Source organism: Sturnus vulgaris, chromosome 7 (genome assembly GCF_052056855.1).
Source record: "Sturnus vulgaris isolate bStuVul1 chromosome 7, bStuVul1.hap1, whole genome shotgun sequence".
Taxonomy (NCBI): domain Eukaryota; kingdom Metazoa; phylum Chordata; class Aves; order Passeriformes; family Sturnidae; genus Sturnus; species Sturnus vulgaris.
This window is the reverse complement of record NC_142249.1, coordinates 26,135,404-26,147,343: the sequence shown is the minus strand read 5'-3', so window position 1 is coordinate 26,147,343 and position 11,940 is coordinate 26,135,404. Positions and strand designations below refer to the sequence as shown.

The 11,940-nt window shown below is 62.6% G+C and overlaps 3 protein-coding genes across 5 annotated transcripts; 2 read left to right on the top strand and 1 right to left on the bottom strand.

Moving 5' to 3' along the window:
- Positions 1–13: 13 nt before the first annotated feature.
- LOC148223221 (uncharacterized) lies at positions 14–1,262 on the top strand. The gene is made up of 3 exons (XM_088168226.1): positions 14–160; positions 539–752; positions 941–1,262. The coding sequence occupies exons 1-3, from the start codon at positions 133–135 to the stop codon at positions 1,098–1,100; spliced, it is 402 nt and encodes a 133-aa protein (XP_088024352.1). The 5' UTR covers positions 14–132; the 3' UTR covers positions 1,101–1,262.
- A 257-nt stretch (positions 1,263–1,519) lies between these two features.
- On the bottom strand, positions 1,520–7,605 carry TMBIM1 (transmembrane BAX inhibitor motif containing 1). Of its 2 annotated transcripts, none has more exons than XM_014888060.2 (12): positions 7,352–7,605; positions 4,130–4,374; positions 3,943–4,025; positions 3,808–3,872; positions 3,627–3,680; positions 3,454–3,504; positions 3,258–3,297; positions 3,105–3,142; positions 2,795–2,882; positions 2,602–2,697; positions 2,279–2,332; positions 1,520–2,181 (listed from the first exon to the last, which is right to left on the bottom strand). In XM_014888060.2, exons 2-12 carry the CDS (start codon positions 4,344–4,346, stop codon positions 2,038–2,040), a joined length of 930 nt encoding a protein of 309 aa, XP_014743546.1. In that variant the 5' UTR covers positions 4,347–4,374; positions 7,352–7,605; the 3' UTR covers positions 1,520–2,037. The 2 variants fall into 2 exon arrangements, with proteins under 2 accessions (XP_014743546.1, XP_088024351.1); XM_088168225.1 differs by lacking the exon at positions 7,352–7,605 and adding an exon at positions 4,743–4,888.
- A 229-nt stretch (positions 7,606–7,834) lies between these two features.
- On the top strand, positions 7,835–11,822 carry LOC106860289 (PNKD metallo-beta-lactamase domain containing). 2 transcript variants are annotated; one of them, XM_088168224.1, is made up of 9 exons: positions 7,835–7,950; positions 8,923–9,038; positions 9,241–9,353; positions 9,721–9,779; positions 9,920–10,012; positions 10,242–10,405; positions 10,523–10,609; positions 10,708–10,823; positions 10,990–11,098. In XM_088168224.1, the coding sequence occupies exons 1-9, from the start codon at positions 7,916–7,918 to the stop codon at positions 10,996–10,998; spliced, it is 792 nt and encodes a 263-aa protein (XP_088024350.1). In that variant the 5' UTR covers positions 7,835–7,915; the 3' UTR covers positions 10,999–11,098. The 2 variants fall into 2 exon arrangements, with proteins under 2 accessions (XP_088024350.1, XP_014743549.1); XM_014888063.2 differs by having other exon boundaries at positions 7,836–7,950; positions 11,015–11,822.
- Positions 11,823–11,940: the final 118 nt, after the last annotated feature.

Genomic DNA, 11,940 nt, shown 5'->3' with positions numbered 1-11,940 from the left:
GCCCCGCCCTGCGCGGCGCACTCTGGGAGATGTAGTTTTCTGCGCACAGACCGTGCGGCGTCGCGGCTGACAGTTCCCGTGTGGTGAGACTACAGCTCCCGGCATGCAGCGGAGCCGCCGCACACCGGCACCATGGCGGCGGCGCGAGTCGGATTGCGAGGTAACGGAGGGCGGGTGGGCAGGAACAGGGGGCAACCCCGGGGCGGGGGGCGAACCGGAACCGTTCCGCCACCACCCTCAAGGCACGGCGTCGCGGAATTCGGCAAACGGGCCCGAGACGCATCCCCGCGTCGCCCCGCTGAGGAGAGGGCTTAGGGCCACGCCCCAGCTGTGTTGGTCACGCCCCCGGCCCAGGCCCCGCCTTCGATCGCCCCCTGGCGGAAGGACAGGGGCAATGGCAGGGGGATGGGGATGGCCAGGGAATAGGGTAAGGAAAAGGGCGGGGGTAAGGGCAGGGACAGGAGCTTGAGGCAGCCCGGGCTGGGCCCCCCACGCTCTACTTCGTGGCTGCCCCTCCCTAAAGCTTCTCTCCCCGCAGGACTGCTGGTGTCAGCAAGACCTTCAGCGTGTCCTGCCAAAGCCTGGGGGTGGCCGGGCCCCCGGGGCACTCGGCTCTTTGGGCAGAGCTGCCACCGGCCAGCAGGACAACGGGCCGGTCAGGAACCTGGCAGCCGGGGGCTCCCCGAGGGAGTGGAGTACATCCCCACACGCAAGAAGGGCAAGAACCCGATGAAGCCAGTGGGGGTGGCCTGGTGAGTGGCTCAGGGTGTGGAAGAGGGTCGGCACTGGGAGGCTGCACTGCTCTGTGGGGCCCGGGGTAGAACAGGGGTCTTGTGGGTCTGTAGCGCTGAGCAGGGCAGTATCCATGCAGCCCCAGCACCTTTGTTTCCCTGCCCAGTCTCTCCATTCTCCATCTCCTTCACTGCTGGCTGTCCTGCAGGGCCATTGGATTGCCTTCTGGCATCATCCTCTTCCTCCTGGCAAAACGGCAAGTGGACAAAAACCGCCTTGAGCAGCTCAAAATCCGCCGAACAATGATGGAAGCCAACCAGGGCGAGTATGAGACGGAGCGATACAGCAGGGTGGTCAGGGGGGCATAGCCAAGCTGCCCCCCATCCCCAGGCTGTCACTGCAGCACCTTGGAGCGACTGGCCAAGGAGACACCAGCCCCATGGAACACATAACAGTGGCATCTGCCCTGCCTGTCCAAACCATGAAGTGGTTGTGGAGTTGAATAGGGACAAATAAAGTGAAACAGCTCAGTTCCAGTGTGGTTGCTCCCTCAGTGTTCAGCCCCAGGCTCTGCCTGCTTCAGCAGTGGGGGCCCCAGCTGTTCTGCAGCCAGACTTCTGCCCACAACAGCAGGGGCTACAGGCAAGAGAGGGAGGCCAGGCCTGGAGCAGTTTGACCTTGGTTTTCCCATCTCAAAGCAGTGTTTGTGCTGCACCAGCCCACAGCCCCCACTGAGGCTGCCCACAGGTTTTTTGAGGGAGTGGCCATACCAGTAAGACAAGGACCGTCTGGAAAACTGAAGTGTTTTATTTAGCAAGTGCAACTTTGCCCACATCCGTGGCTGCAGGGCCTCTACAATGTGAGCTCTGCCACGAAGGTCCCAGCTGCCCCCCGCCCCCACTGGGCACAGCCACAGCTCGGGGAGAGGGCATGGCTAGAGCCCCACTTAAGGCACAGAGTGAATGACATCAAAAGTTCTCTGCCAAAAAGTCACAACACGACCCCAGCAGCCACTGCCAGCTCCCTGAGCCCAGGCAGGGCTGTGACATTCCGCTGCCAGCCCAATGCCATTGGCACAGCCTTGGTAAGCAGTGCCTAAGCCAGGCTGAACTGCCTAAACGCTGGCATCCAGTCCCCCCCACTGCCCTCAGAGGCTTATTGGAGGATGATCAAGGGAAGCCCTTTCCTTAGCAGCCTACAGGTAGGAATGCCAAAGCATTAAGAGTCACAGTAAGCGGACTATCCTGTACAGAGACCAGAGGAGGGGTGAGGGGCAGCTGGAGAGGGACAGAAGGGGTCCCAGGGCTAATCCCGGCCCACTATCTGCAAGAGGAAGGTGAAGATGTAGATGATGTCAGTGTAGATGGTGAGGGCACCATAGACATACTCCTCGGGGCTCAGCGTGTTCTTCCTGTTCCCCAGCACAAGTTGGGTGTCATAGGCAAGGAACTGCAGGGACAGAGAGCGTCAGGCAAGGACTAAGGGGGAATTCCTCCCTCCCCAGTCCCTGCCCAACACCCTCTGCCCGCTCCAGCTGTCAACTCACCAGTGTGAATACAATGGCCCCAATGGCTGCATACAGCATGTGGAGCCAGGGGACCTGTGCGGGAAGGGAACACGAGCAGGGTGAGCTGAGGTGCTGGCAGGCAGCAGGTGAGGCAGGGCAGGTCCCGCCTGCACCCGACTCCTGAGCAGCTGCTGCCGATGCTGACGCACTCTCTCCCTGCAGGCAAGCTGCCTTCCAGAGCTGGTACCACGCCCTGCTTCCCAGCAAAGGGACCACCCAAACCCCTTGCCCCCACCAACCCTGGGGATACCCAACCAGAAATACCCACGGCACCTCACAGCCCCTTCGTCCTCCCCACTCACATATTTGAAGGAGAGAACGATGGCAGTGACGATGCTGATCACCATGAGCACGATGGCTAGCACGCAGAATAGCCCTGGACACGATGTAAAATCAACCTGATAGGGACACACACATATGTCACAGGCGAGCCCGGGGTGTCCCCACTGACCAGCTCCCCACAGAGGGCACAGCAGGGTCCATCCCTCTCCTTGCCTTGGTCTGGAAGCAGAAGATGGTCACAGCAATGGCCACAATGGCAGTGATGAGCATGGCAATCAGGACAGCTTTCGTATTGTACGTGCTACAGACAAAGAAAGTCACCTCACACTTCAGGATCCTCCTGCCAGAGGGGTGTTGGAGACCCTCTCCCCCAGCCCTGACTCAGGACAGGAACTCCAAGGTCCTTGAGCCCCAGAGACTGGAGCATCCCCTGGTTCCTGGCAGCCTCCCAGTTGAGCTGGCTGCATTGTGGAGGACAGGAGGGATCCCCAGATCCTATAACCGCAGGGTCCCCAGGGCATACCTGGCAATCGTGCCTGTCATCAGCCCCATGGCCAGCGTCTGTGGGAGACAAGGATGAGCTAAGTGGATTGCCCATATGTCCTCCTATCCCCCACAACCCACCTGGGGAGATGGGGGCACCACCAGAACCCCATGCAAGTCCCAGCCTACTCACAAAGATACTCAGCAGGATAATATTCCAGGGGAAGCGTCTCCTGAGAATGAAACATGAGAGAGGTCAGCTAGTGACAGCATGTCATGTCCTCGTGGTCCCCATCACCCAGGGGCAGCCCAAGGCAGGAACCTGTGTTAATGCCCTTGAGACACCCGCCATACCCACACACCCCACCCTGAGGGTCCTAGAGACTCACCGGGGACCCTGGCAGCAGGCCAGCACCAGGTAGGTCACCAGGAAAACAGCACTGCAAGGAGAGACAGCAGGTGTCAGCCCCACAATCCCTCACCAGGATCAGCCCCTGGGCTGGGAGACTGTGGATGTGAGGGCACGAGCTGGGGGGCGCGAGCCAGCAGAGCCCCTACTCACTATGAGGCATAGTAGATGGCAGCATTCTTCCTGACAAAGGAGTAGACAGGTTCGCTGTGGGACAGAAGGGACAAGCGTGAGGGAGACGAGACAGCACCTACTGTCCCCTCTGAACACCCCCTCAAAGAACTCATGCTCCCCTCCTTTTTAGGACAAAGGTAAGGAGGAACCCTCTACTCACACAAAGGTGAACACAGAGATGATTCCCACTGTCACCAGGAGCTGCAGGGAGATGATGGCATAGACCTGCAAGAGACAGTGGGGTCAGCACTTGGCCCCCCACCCTGACAGGTGCCCCTGGCCCCTTGGGACTCACCTTGCGGATGAAGGCATGCCGGACTTTCTTATCTTCCCAGTCAACTGATTGAAAAGGAGAGCCATCCCCAAGGCCGTTGTCACCTGTGATGGTGGACTCCCCTCAGCACCAAGGTCCAGCCATGCAGCCCCTCAGAGCACCCCTGTTTCTAGCGCCCTCCCCCAAATAACCAAGGTGCCCCACTTACCAAACCGCACAGGCATGGTGGGCATGGCCATGCCCGAATGAGGGTACCCCCCTGCTGCTGGGTACCCCCCTGGCTGCGTGTACCCCGGCCCCGCAGGGTATCCCCCAGGCTGCGGGTACCCCCCGGCATAATGGGGGGGCTGAGGGTACCTCCCAGGGGGCGGGGGGTAGAGGGGGTTCTTGTCATCGTAGAGCGGGGGTGCGGTGGGCTGCGACATGGCGGTTCCCCACGTCTCCCACAGGCACCTGGAGGGGACAGAAGACACAGGGCTTCAGCACAGGTCCCCCTCCCCAGGCAGGACCTGTTCTTGGTGAGTGATGCCACAGGTGTGGGGACAGAGGGGGTCATGTAGCCACAAAACCTCCCCCTCCCACTTTAATAGTGGCTCCTAATTAGTAAGGGCAAGTTGGCCTCAATGCCAGCAGGTCAATAACAGACGAGGGATGTCTCCACTGTCCCTTGGCTGGGGCCACCCGCATTCCTGTGCCCTGAGTCCCCAGCACCTGCGTCAGTGGGCAGCCGTGGGCAAGGCACAGCCACGCGCTGACTCAGGCTCCATAGAGGACGTGACCTTTTCAGAAGGGATCTGACCTCTCTGGTCTTTGAAGCTCACCCAGACATTGCCAGGCAGGAAGGAACAGCACCCCTGGCTGGTCTGTGGCTCCTGGTAGCACCACACTGAGGACAAATGCCATCACCCTGCCGACTGCCTGGGCTGGTAACAAAGTCTGATCCTCATCACAGTGACGCAGATCCCACTGCCCCCCCCATTTCGGGTGTGTGCCCCACCCAACAGCTGCATGCGCCTCAGAGGGGCTCCAGAACTCCTGAGTCCCCTCAGGGAGTTATAAGAGGAATGGCACCCACATCACCTCTACAGGAGATGGACTCTTCCTCGGCGAGGGGAGTTGGGACCCCCCTGGGCTGAGCTCCTCTCCTCGGCCACAGCAGGCCCCCTCACAGAGCCCCTGGCAGCTGTGAGCAGGCAGCCTGGGCTCAGAGCCAGCTGGGCTTGGTCCCAGCAGGAGGAGGAGAAGGAAAGCAGGATCTCCAAGGCCAGGAAAACAACAGCACTTCCAGTAGACAGTGCCAGACTTCTACCTACCTCCCACCCCCTCATTACTGGCACTCCAGACCCCAGGAAGGTGCCAGGACACCCCACAACCCTCCTGCCTGCAGCAGTGACGTGATTTTGGGACCATCCCAGGGAAGGAACCAGGATCTGATACTAACCAGAACCGGGTTGGGAGGGGATTGGGCACTTCCTCCTGTGTGACACCAGTGCTTCCCACAGCCAGGCAGTGATGCCGAGGGCACACCCATGCCAGCCATGCCAGGCTGGGGGGAGCAGTTCCATGTCTGTCCCTCCTGCCATCCAACTGTGCCAGCCACGGCAGAACTGCCACAGTAACACTGCCCTTCATCATCACGATGATGACAGCACCAAAAATAAATAACCAGCATGGCAGTGATCACAGAAATAGGAAGTTCACTTTCTCCACACTGGTTTCCCAGAAAGCACACGGTAACCCCCTGGTACCAACTCATCTGAGGGGCCAGGGAAGGGCCCCAAAATAGGACCTTGACCTTAGGAAAGCCTCTGCGATGACACTCAAGTTAGAGGGGGACCAGAGTCCCCAGGAGGGAATGGAGGTGTCTGGGGAAAGTGGGGTGTATCTGGTCAGCACAAGATCATCAGTGGGGTCCTACCCTGTGCCCATGACCAGCACCTTGCAACTGCTCCAGCCCCTCCTGTTCCCTCCCCATTGGGGTAGCTTTGGGCACAGGGAAGGAACCAGCCTGACGGGTCCCAGCAGCTGCCGCACCCAGGGAAGCAGGCAGCTGAACCCTCCTAGGTCCATGGAAACTGCATGGTCTCGAAACCCAGATCACCAATTAGATGGTAGATGGCAACTCAGGGCCGGCTCAGTGGCCCCAGCATGACACGGTCCCTGGGGACAGGGTGCTACTCTGCACTGGCACCATGACTCAGCACAAATAAGGCATATCTGGCAGGCACATGAGGCACAAGCAACCATCATCCCTTTCACAATCCCATAGATAGCACAGGGTTGTGTCCCCACATCCACCCTGGCATTCCTGCCAGGCTCAGGCCCCTGTCACCAGCTCCACAGGTTCCCAGGGGCAACATAACCACCTTAGGAAGGGATCACGGTTTGGGGTGGGGAACAGAGCTCCCCACACTCAGGCTGCCTTGAGAAAGCACCTCACTCTTGAAGAACCTGGAAGCTCCCACCACTACACCACGGGTTAGTACAACACGCCCCAGTATGGCACAGCACAGAATGGCACAGCCTGGCGTGGCATGGCACAGCCTGGTACAGTACAACAGGACACAGCTGCCTCCTGCAGTACAGTTCGGCTCAGTAAAGCACAACCAACACAGCACAGCTTGTCCTGGCCCAGCCCAGCCCAGGCCAGCCCTGCTCAGCTGACGCGAGCGGGTCAGTACGGCCCACCCAGGCCGGGTGTCTCCGCGGCCCAACACCGCTCACACACGACACAAGTTTGCTGGGGTTCAGCATCACCACTCCCACATCCCTGCCCCTCTGCAAGCTCTCTCCCGGGGCACAGACATAGGACAGAGGTGTCCTCCTGCCCCCCAGCCCCAGCATCCCCACGCTACCCAGTCCTGGTCCCCACGCACCTCCATGGTGTCACCCCCACACCTTGCGGGACACAAACCCGTGCCCACCCCTCCCGAGACACCCCACGGGGTCCGTGAGAACACCCTTCACAGCACAAGCGTCGCCGCCCTCCCACGAACCACCCCGCACCACGCCCCGATTCCCCGCCACGCCATCGCGTGGGGTCCGGAAAACAACCCCAGCGCCAAGGAGGGACCCCGCTCGTAGGAATCCTGTCCCCCTGTGTCGCTGCTGGCGGGACCGCCCTCCGTCCCCCCTCCTCCGGACCCCAACCCGACGTGCCTCCACCCACTCCGGTGACGGGGGAGCGGGGGGTCGCAGCGCGACCGGCCGCCCACCCTCGCCCAGTCCCCGTCGGCCTCCTGGACGCTCGGGAGAGCGCTGGGACAGCCCCTCGCCGGCTGCGGCACCGGAGGGCGCAGGGTCAGGGGGGTAGGGGGGCGAAGCGAGCGGAGGGAGTCGAGAGAACGAGGGGGACCGCCGGGGGACCGCCAGAGGCTTCAGGCGGGACTCGGGAACGGCGGGGGACGCGGAGCGGAGCGGGCCTCCTTACCTGCTGCGCGCTGCTCCGCCGGGCTGCGGCCGCGACCAGACGGGACGAGCCGGGACGGGTCGGACGGGGCGGGCAGACAGGGCAGGAGCAGCCACCGCCCACCGCGCCTCCCCGCGGCAGCTCCGCGCCCTGCACCCGGGACGGCCGGTGACCGAGAGCGGGGTGCGCTCTCCCGCCTGTTGCTCTCCGGGACAGACCCCGCTAGCCCTCGCCCGTTCCCCCGGGACTTCCTTCCCGCTGGTTCTGACGTCACTAAGAGACTCCCTTCCTCACGCAGTGACGTCATCGGGGGGACACCGCTCTTGGCGGCGGGGGGGAATCCCCTCCTCTCCGCGGGTGACGTGAGCGCTGTGCCGAGAGTGTCCCCCCCCTCTCCCGGTACCGCGGCCGCGGGGCCGGCAGGGGGCGCAGCGCGGCGGGCGCGTGACGCCGGTTGGCGGCATGGCCGCGGGGCCCGGCGGGGCGGCGGCGGCGGCGGCGGCGGCGGCAGCGGCCGGGGCGCGCGGGCTCGGGGCCGCCTGCCTGCGCCTCCTCCGCCGCGCCCGCCGCGCCGCCGGCGCGCTCATGGCCTTCGCCGCCCCGCTGCTGTTCCGCCTGGGGTGAGTGAGCGAGCGAGCGAGCGAGCGAGAGAAAGAGCGAGCGGTCGCCGCTGCGGGACCCCCGCAGGGAGGCGGCCACGCCGCCCGCCTTTGTGCTGCCGCCGGGAGGGAGGGCCCACCATCCTCCCCTGCTTCTGCGGAGCCGCCCCGGGAGAAACCTGCGGTCGCGCCGGTTCGGGAGACCGGGCTGGGGCTCAGCCCGCTCCGGCCGGGGCAGTGGGGGTGAGCGGTGTCAGCCCGGCCGCTGGGGCCGGGGATCCGCCACCGGCTCCCCCCGCGCGGTGCCGGTCACCCTCCCGGTGAAGGGGCGCCTTCTCTCGGGTGTCACAGCTGACCTGCCCCGGTGCCCCGGCCGTGGTCAGGCTACGCGCTGCTGGCAGGAGCCCCTGCGCCACCGTTTCGGGCTCCCACTGCCACAGACGCAGGAGATCCCCCGTTACTGCAGGAATCGCTCCTGGTGTGCCATGGGGTGTCCTCGGCCGGGAATGGACTTTGCAACCCAGGACATTACATTGTCCGTCATTGGGCCATTCCCCATCCCGTCCCAAGTCGCTGCTGTGTAAACGGGGAGGTCCTTTCGAGCCCCGCAGCATGTTGTCTTTTGCACCCCCACATGCACGGACGCATTTCTTGCCTCCCTTTTCCTCTGCCCATTCTGTTCCCTAATTCCCCGGACCATGGCAAGCTTGGGCATGTCCCCTCCCCCCGGAGCATGGGGGGAAACAGCCACCTCCAACTCCTCCTGGTGAGCACCCCGCAGCAATGCCCCGCAGTCCTTGGGGAACCAGTCCTGCCCTCACTATGCATCTGGGGTGTGGCATACACACACACACCACCTCTAGCATCCCCGAATGACGAAGTGGTCCTGTATGTATTCCCTGCAGGAGTCACAGCCTCGGCAGTAGCCCCCTTCCCAAGTGGGCTCCTTAGGGGAACTGGGGTTTAATGCCTAGGGGTGTGTGCCTTCCCTAGGTACAGCCTGTACGCCCGCACACGCCTGGGCTACCTCTTCTACCAGCGGCAGGTGAAGAAGGCTCGGGAGCGGTATCCGCACGGCCACTCCGTGCCGCAGCCCTACTGCTTCCCTGGTGAGTCCTGGCGAGCCCCTGCCACGCCACGGCCCTGCAGTGTCCCCCAGCACTGGCACTTTGGGGTGGAGAGGGGTTGCCATCGCTGAATTGCCCGAAGCATGTTTAACTAAGAATTTGAAGTAAGGTGTGGGGAGTTTGGCCTGGACTCCCCCTTTTCCAGCCGGGGTTTCATGCCCTGACTCTGTCTGTTCCCAACCAGGGGTGAAAATCCTGCCCATTCCTGTGCTCTCCAACAACTACAGCTACCTGGTCATCGACACTGGCTCCAGCCAAGCGGCTGTCATTGACCCCTCTGATCCACTGGCTGTACAGGTGAGACCCCCACAAGCACTCTGACCTGTGTTTGGCTGTCTCCAGGTTAGGGCGTGGCAGGACTCTGTATTTTGGGGTTAGAGGGGAGTAAATCTGCCTCTAATCTGCAGCTTTTAGTGCCCAAGGCAAGATTGGAGCATAACAGAGGAGCCGAGAGAGAGGGTTTGACAGGGAGACAGCAGGAGAGGATACTCTAACCTGCTTTCATCCAGGGCTGTCTAAATGTGAGGAGCCTGGGGAGGCTGCAAGCCGGAAAACAAAACAGTAAGGGTGGATTTAATGCAGAAACCCGAGCTGGCTCGGTTTCTGGTACTTGGGTTCTCTGTCCCCCCTAATCTCTCTGCCCATATTTCCTCCCCATTCCCAGGCTGCCATTGAAGAAGAGGGGGTGATGCTGCAGGCCATATTCTGCACACACAAACACTGGTAAGGGACAAGAGGTGGCCGTGGAAGGGTTGGTAGCTGCTGTGAACGTTGCCCCACCTGAGGCGACCCCCAGCCCTGCCCCATTTAGTGGGGGGAGTATGGGGGGGTACATTTAGGGTCTCTGACCTCATTGTCTGCAGGGACCACAGCGGAGGGAACGAAGCACTCTGCCAGAAGCACAAGTCCTGCAGGGTGTATGGCAGCGCTCTCGATGCCATCCCACAGCTCACCAAGTAAGTCCTGCACCCCCCTAGCACCCCTGTAAATCTGGGGGGGGGGCTTCATTCCGAACCAACACTGTCTGTGGCACTCACCCACCAGTCCATCCACCCAGTAACATGTTGGGCAGAGACCTGGCATGCTCCTGATACCAGTGTGTGGGTAGGGTTGCCACACTTGTTGTATTTTGTGGTGCTGGGGTTGGGGGGAGCACCCTGACGGTGCCCCCTGTTCCCTGCACAGCCCACTTGCAGACAGGGAGAAGGTGAGTGTGGGCTGCCTGACCTTTGAGGCACTCGCCACACCTGGCCACACTGTGGGCCACATGGTGTATGTGCTGGATGGGGCCCCCTTCGGCAGCCCCCCCTGCCTCTTCTCCGGGGACCTCCTCTTCCTTGCTGGCTGTGGTGAGTGCACCCAACTCCAGACAGAGAGTTGGGGTGTTGGGGGTTATCCCATCCCAGGATGGGCTTAGGGGTACCACCCCAGGCTCCCCCATGACAGGTGGTTGTGTGGGGGTCCAGGCAGGCCGTTTGAGGGCTCCCCTGAGACCATGCTCGCCTCACTGGACCTGGCCATGGCCTTGGGCGAGGACACGCTGCTTTGGCCAGGTGAGTGTCCCCAACAGCAGGGCAGCGCTGCTGGTGTCCCCCTCGTTCCCTCTGCCAAGGTGGGGGTGATGCTAAGGGCTGCCTATGGGGGTCCACAGGTCACGAATACGCACTGGAGTGCCTGACCTTCGCCAGCCTCCTGGAGCTGGACAATTCTGCGCTGGAGCAGAAGCTGCAGTGGGCAGTGCAGCAGCGCCAGGAGAAGAGGAGCACGGTGAGACGTGGGGGTCCCTGGGTGCAGCACCCTCCACCCCAACCCCTCAAGGGATTCCCTTGGCAGGGATGCTGCACCCCCACACCCTCTTGCATGGTGGGTGCCATAGGGGCAGGGGGTGCTGGGGGCATTCCCAGCTCCCTGCCGAGGGTGCTGCCTCCAGCAGGGGAGCTGAGCAGCTGCCCCCACAGTGCCCCTCCACGCTGGGGGAAGAGCAGACCTACAACCCCTTCCTGCGGACCCACCGGCCGGAGCTGCAGGAGGCACTGGGACTGTGGCAGGGCAGGGGGGAGGACCCCGACGCCTTTCGTGCCCGTGTCCTCAAGGAGGTGCGGAGGCGCAAGGACCTCTACCAAGCCACCTAGATCCTCCCCCGCTCCCTGGATCCCCTCTTTCCACAGGGTAGGGTGATGGTTGGGCACAGGGGGCCCGACACTGTGTGGTTTGTTTTGCTGTGAATCTCCCTCCTGGGGTGCAGGGTTGGGGGAGGGGGAAGAGTGGACACCCCCTTAAATGGGCACTCCATAAGGCAGCCCTGCCTTTGCTCCCTCGAACTTGAGGGCCACCAGCTGTCATTAGAAGCACCTCAATCCCCTTTCGGGGGGTCTGTAGCCCCCCCACCTCACTGCTGGGGCTATAGGAATGGCACCAAGGGCTTTTCCTACAATCCCCCCCACCCCCCGTTTTTCTGGGAGTCTCCAATTTCCCCTCCACCACCACCACTCAGCCCCCTCCCTTTAAGCCCCCAGTGTTGTGCATCTCCTTTGTGGGGGCTGGGATGGAGCCAGCAAGGGATGGCGGGCTGGCAGTACTACCTCCAGGCACGGGGCTCCTCTCCCGCACCCCATCCTTGAGCCGGAGCCCCCCCTGTACGTACACACACACACACACTGGGACGGGGCCATAGGGTCACACTACTGGGGTATGGGGGGTGCTGCTTCACTGGGGTCGGAGCCACAATCACCCCCACGCCCCAAATAAAAGACTGGATCGATTTTACACCTGTTCTCCCTTTCTCTCCTCGGCGGGGCGCGGCGGGGTGCGGCCCCTTTAAGAGGTGGGGCCAGGGCGTTGCCGGGGGGACCGGAGGCGTCGGGGGGCACCGGGGCCGGACCGA

Bases quoted from the DNA above. Each gene is read 5' to 3' on its own strand.
- LOC148223221 (XM_088168226.1), top strand. From the start codon at position 133: ATGGCGGCGGCGCGAGTCGGATTGCGAG. The intron at 161-538 runs GTAACGGAGGGC...CTCTCCCCGCAG, and splicing joins GGCGCGAGTCGGATTGCGAG to GACTGCTGGTGTCAGCAAGA. The intron at 753-940 runs GTGAGTGGCTCA...GCTGTCCTGCAG, and splicing joins AAGCCAGTGGGGGTGGCCTG to GGCCATTGGATTGCCTTCTG.
- TMBIM1 (XM_088168225.1), bottom strand. The intron at 2,333-2,601 runs GTGAGTGGGGAG...CTTCCCGCACAG, and splicing joins TCGTTCTCTCCTTCAAATAT to GTCCCCTGGCTCCACATGCT. The intron at 2,182-2,278 runs GTGAGTTGACAG...CTGTCCCTGCAG, and splicing joins GGGCCATTGTATTCACACTG to TTCCTTGCCTATGACACCCA.
- LOC106860289 (XM_014888063.2), top strand. From the start codon at position 7,916: ATGGCCTTCGCCGCCCCGCTGCTGTTCCGCCTGGG. The intron at 7,951-8,922 runs GTGAGTGAGCGA...TGCCTTCCCTAG, and splicing joins CCGCTGCTGTTCCGCCTGGG to GTACAGCCTGTACGCCCGCA. The intron at 9,780-9,919 runs GTAAGGGACAAG...CATTGTCTGCAG, and splicing joins TTCTGCACACACAAACACTG to GGACCACAGCGGAGGGAACG.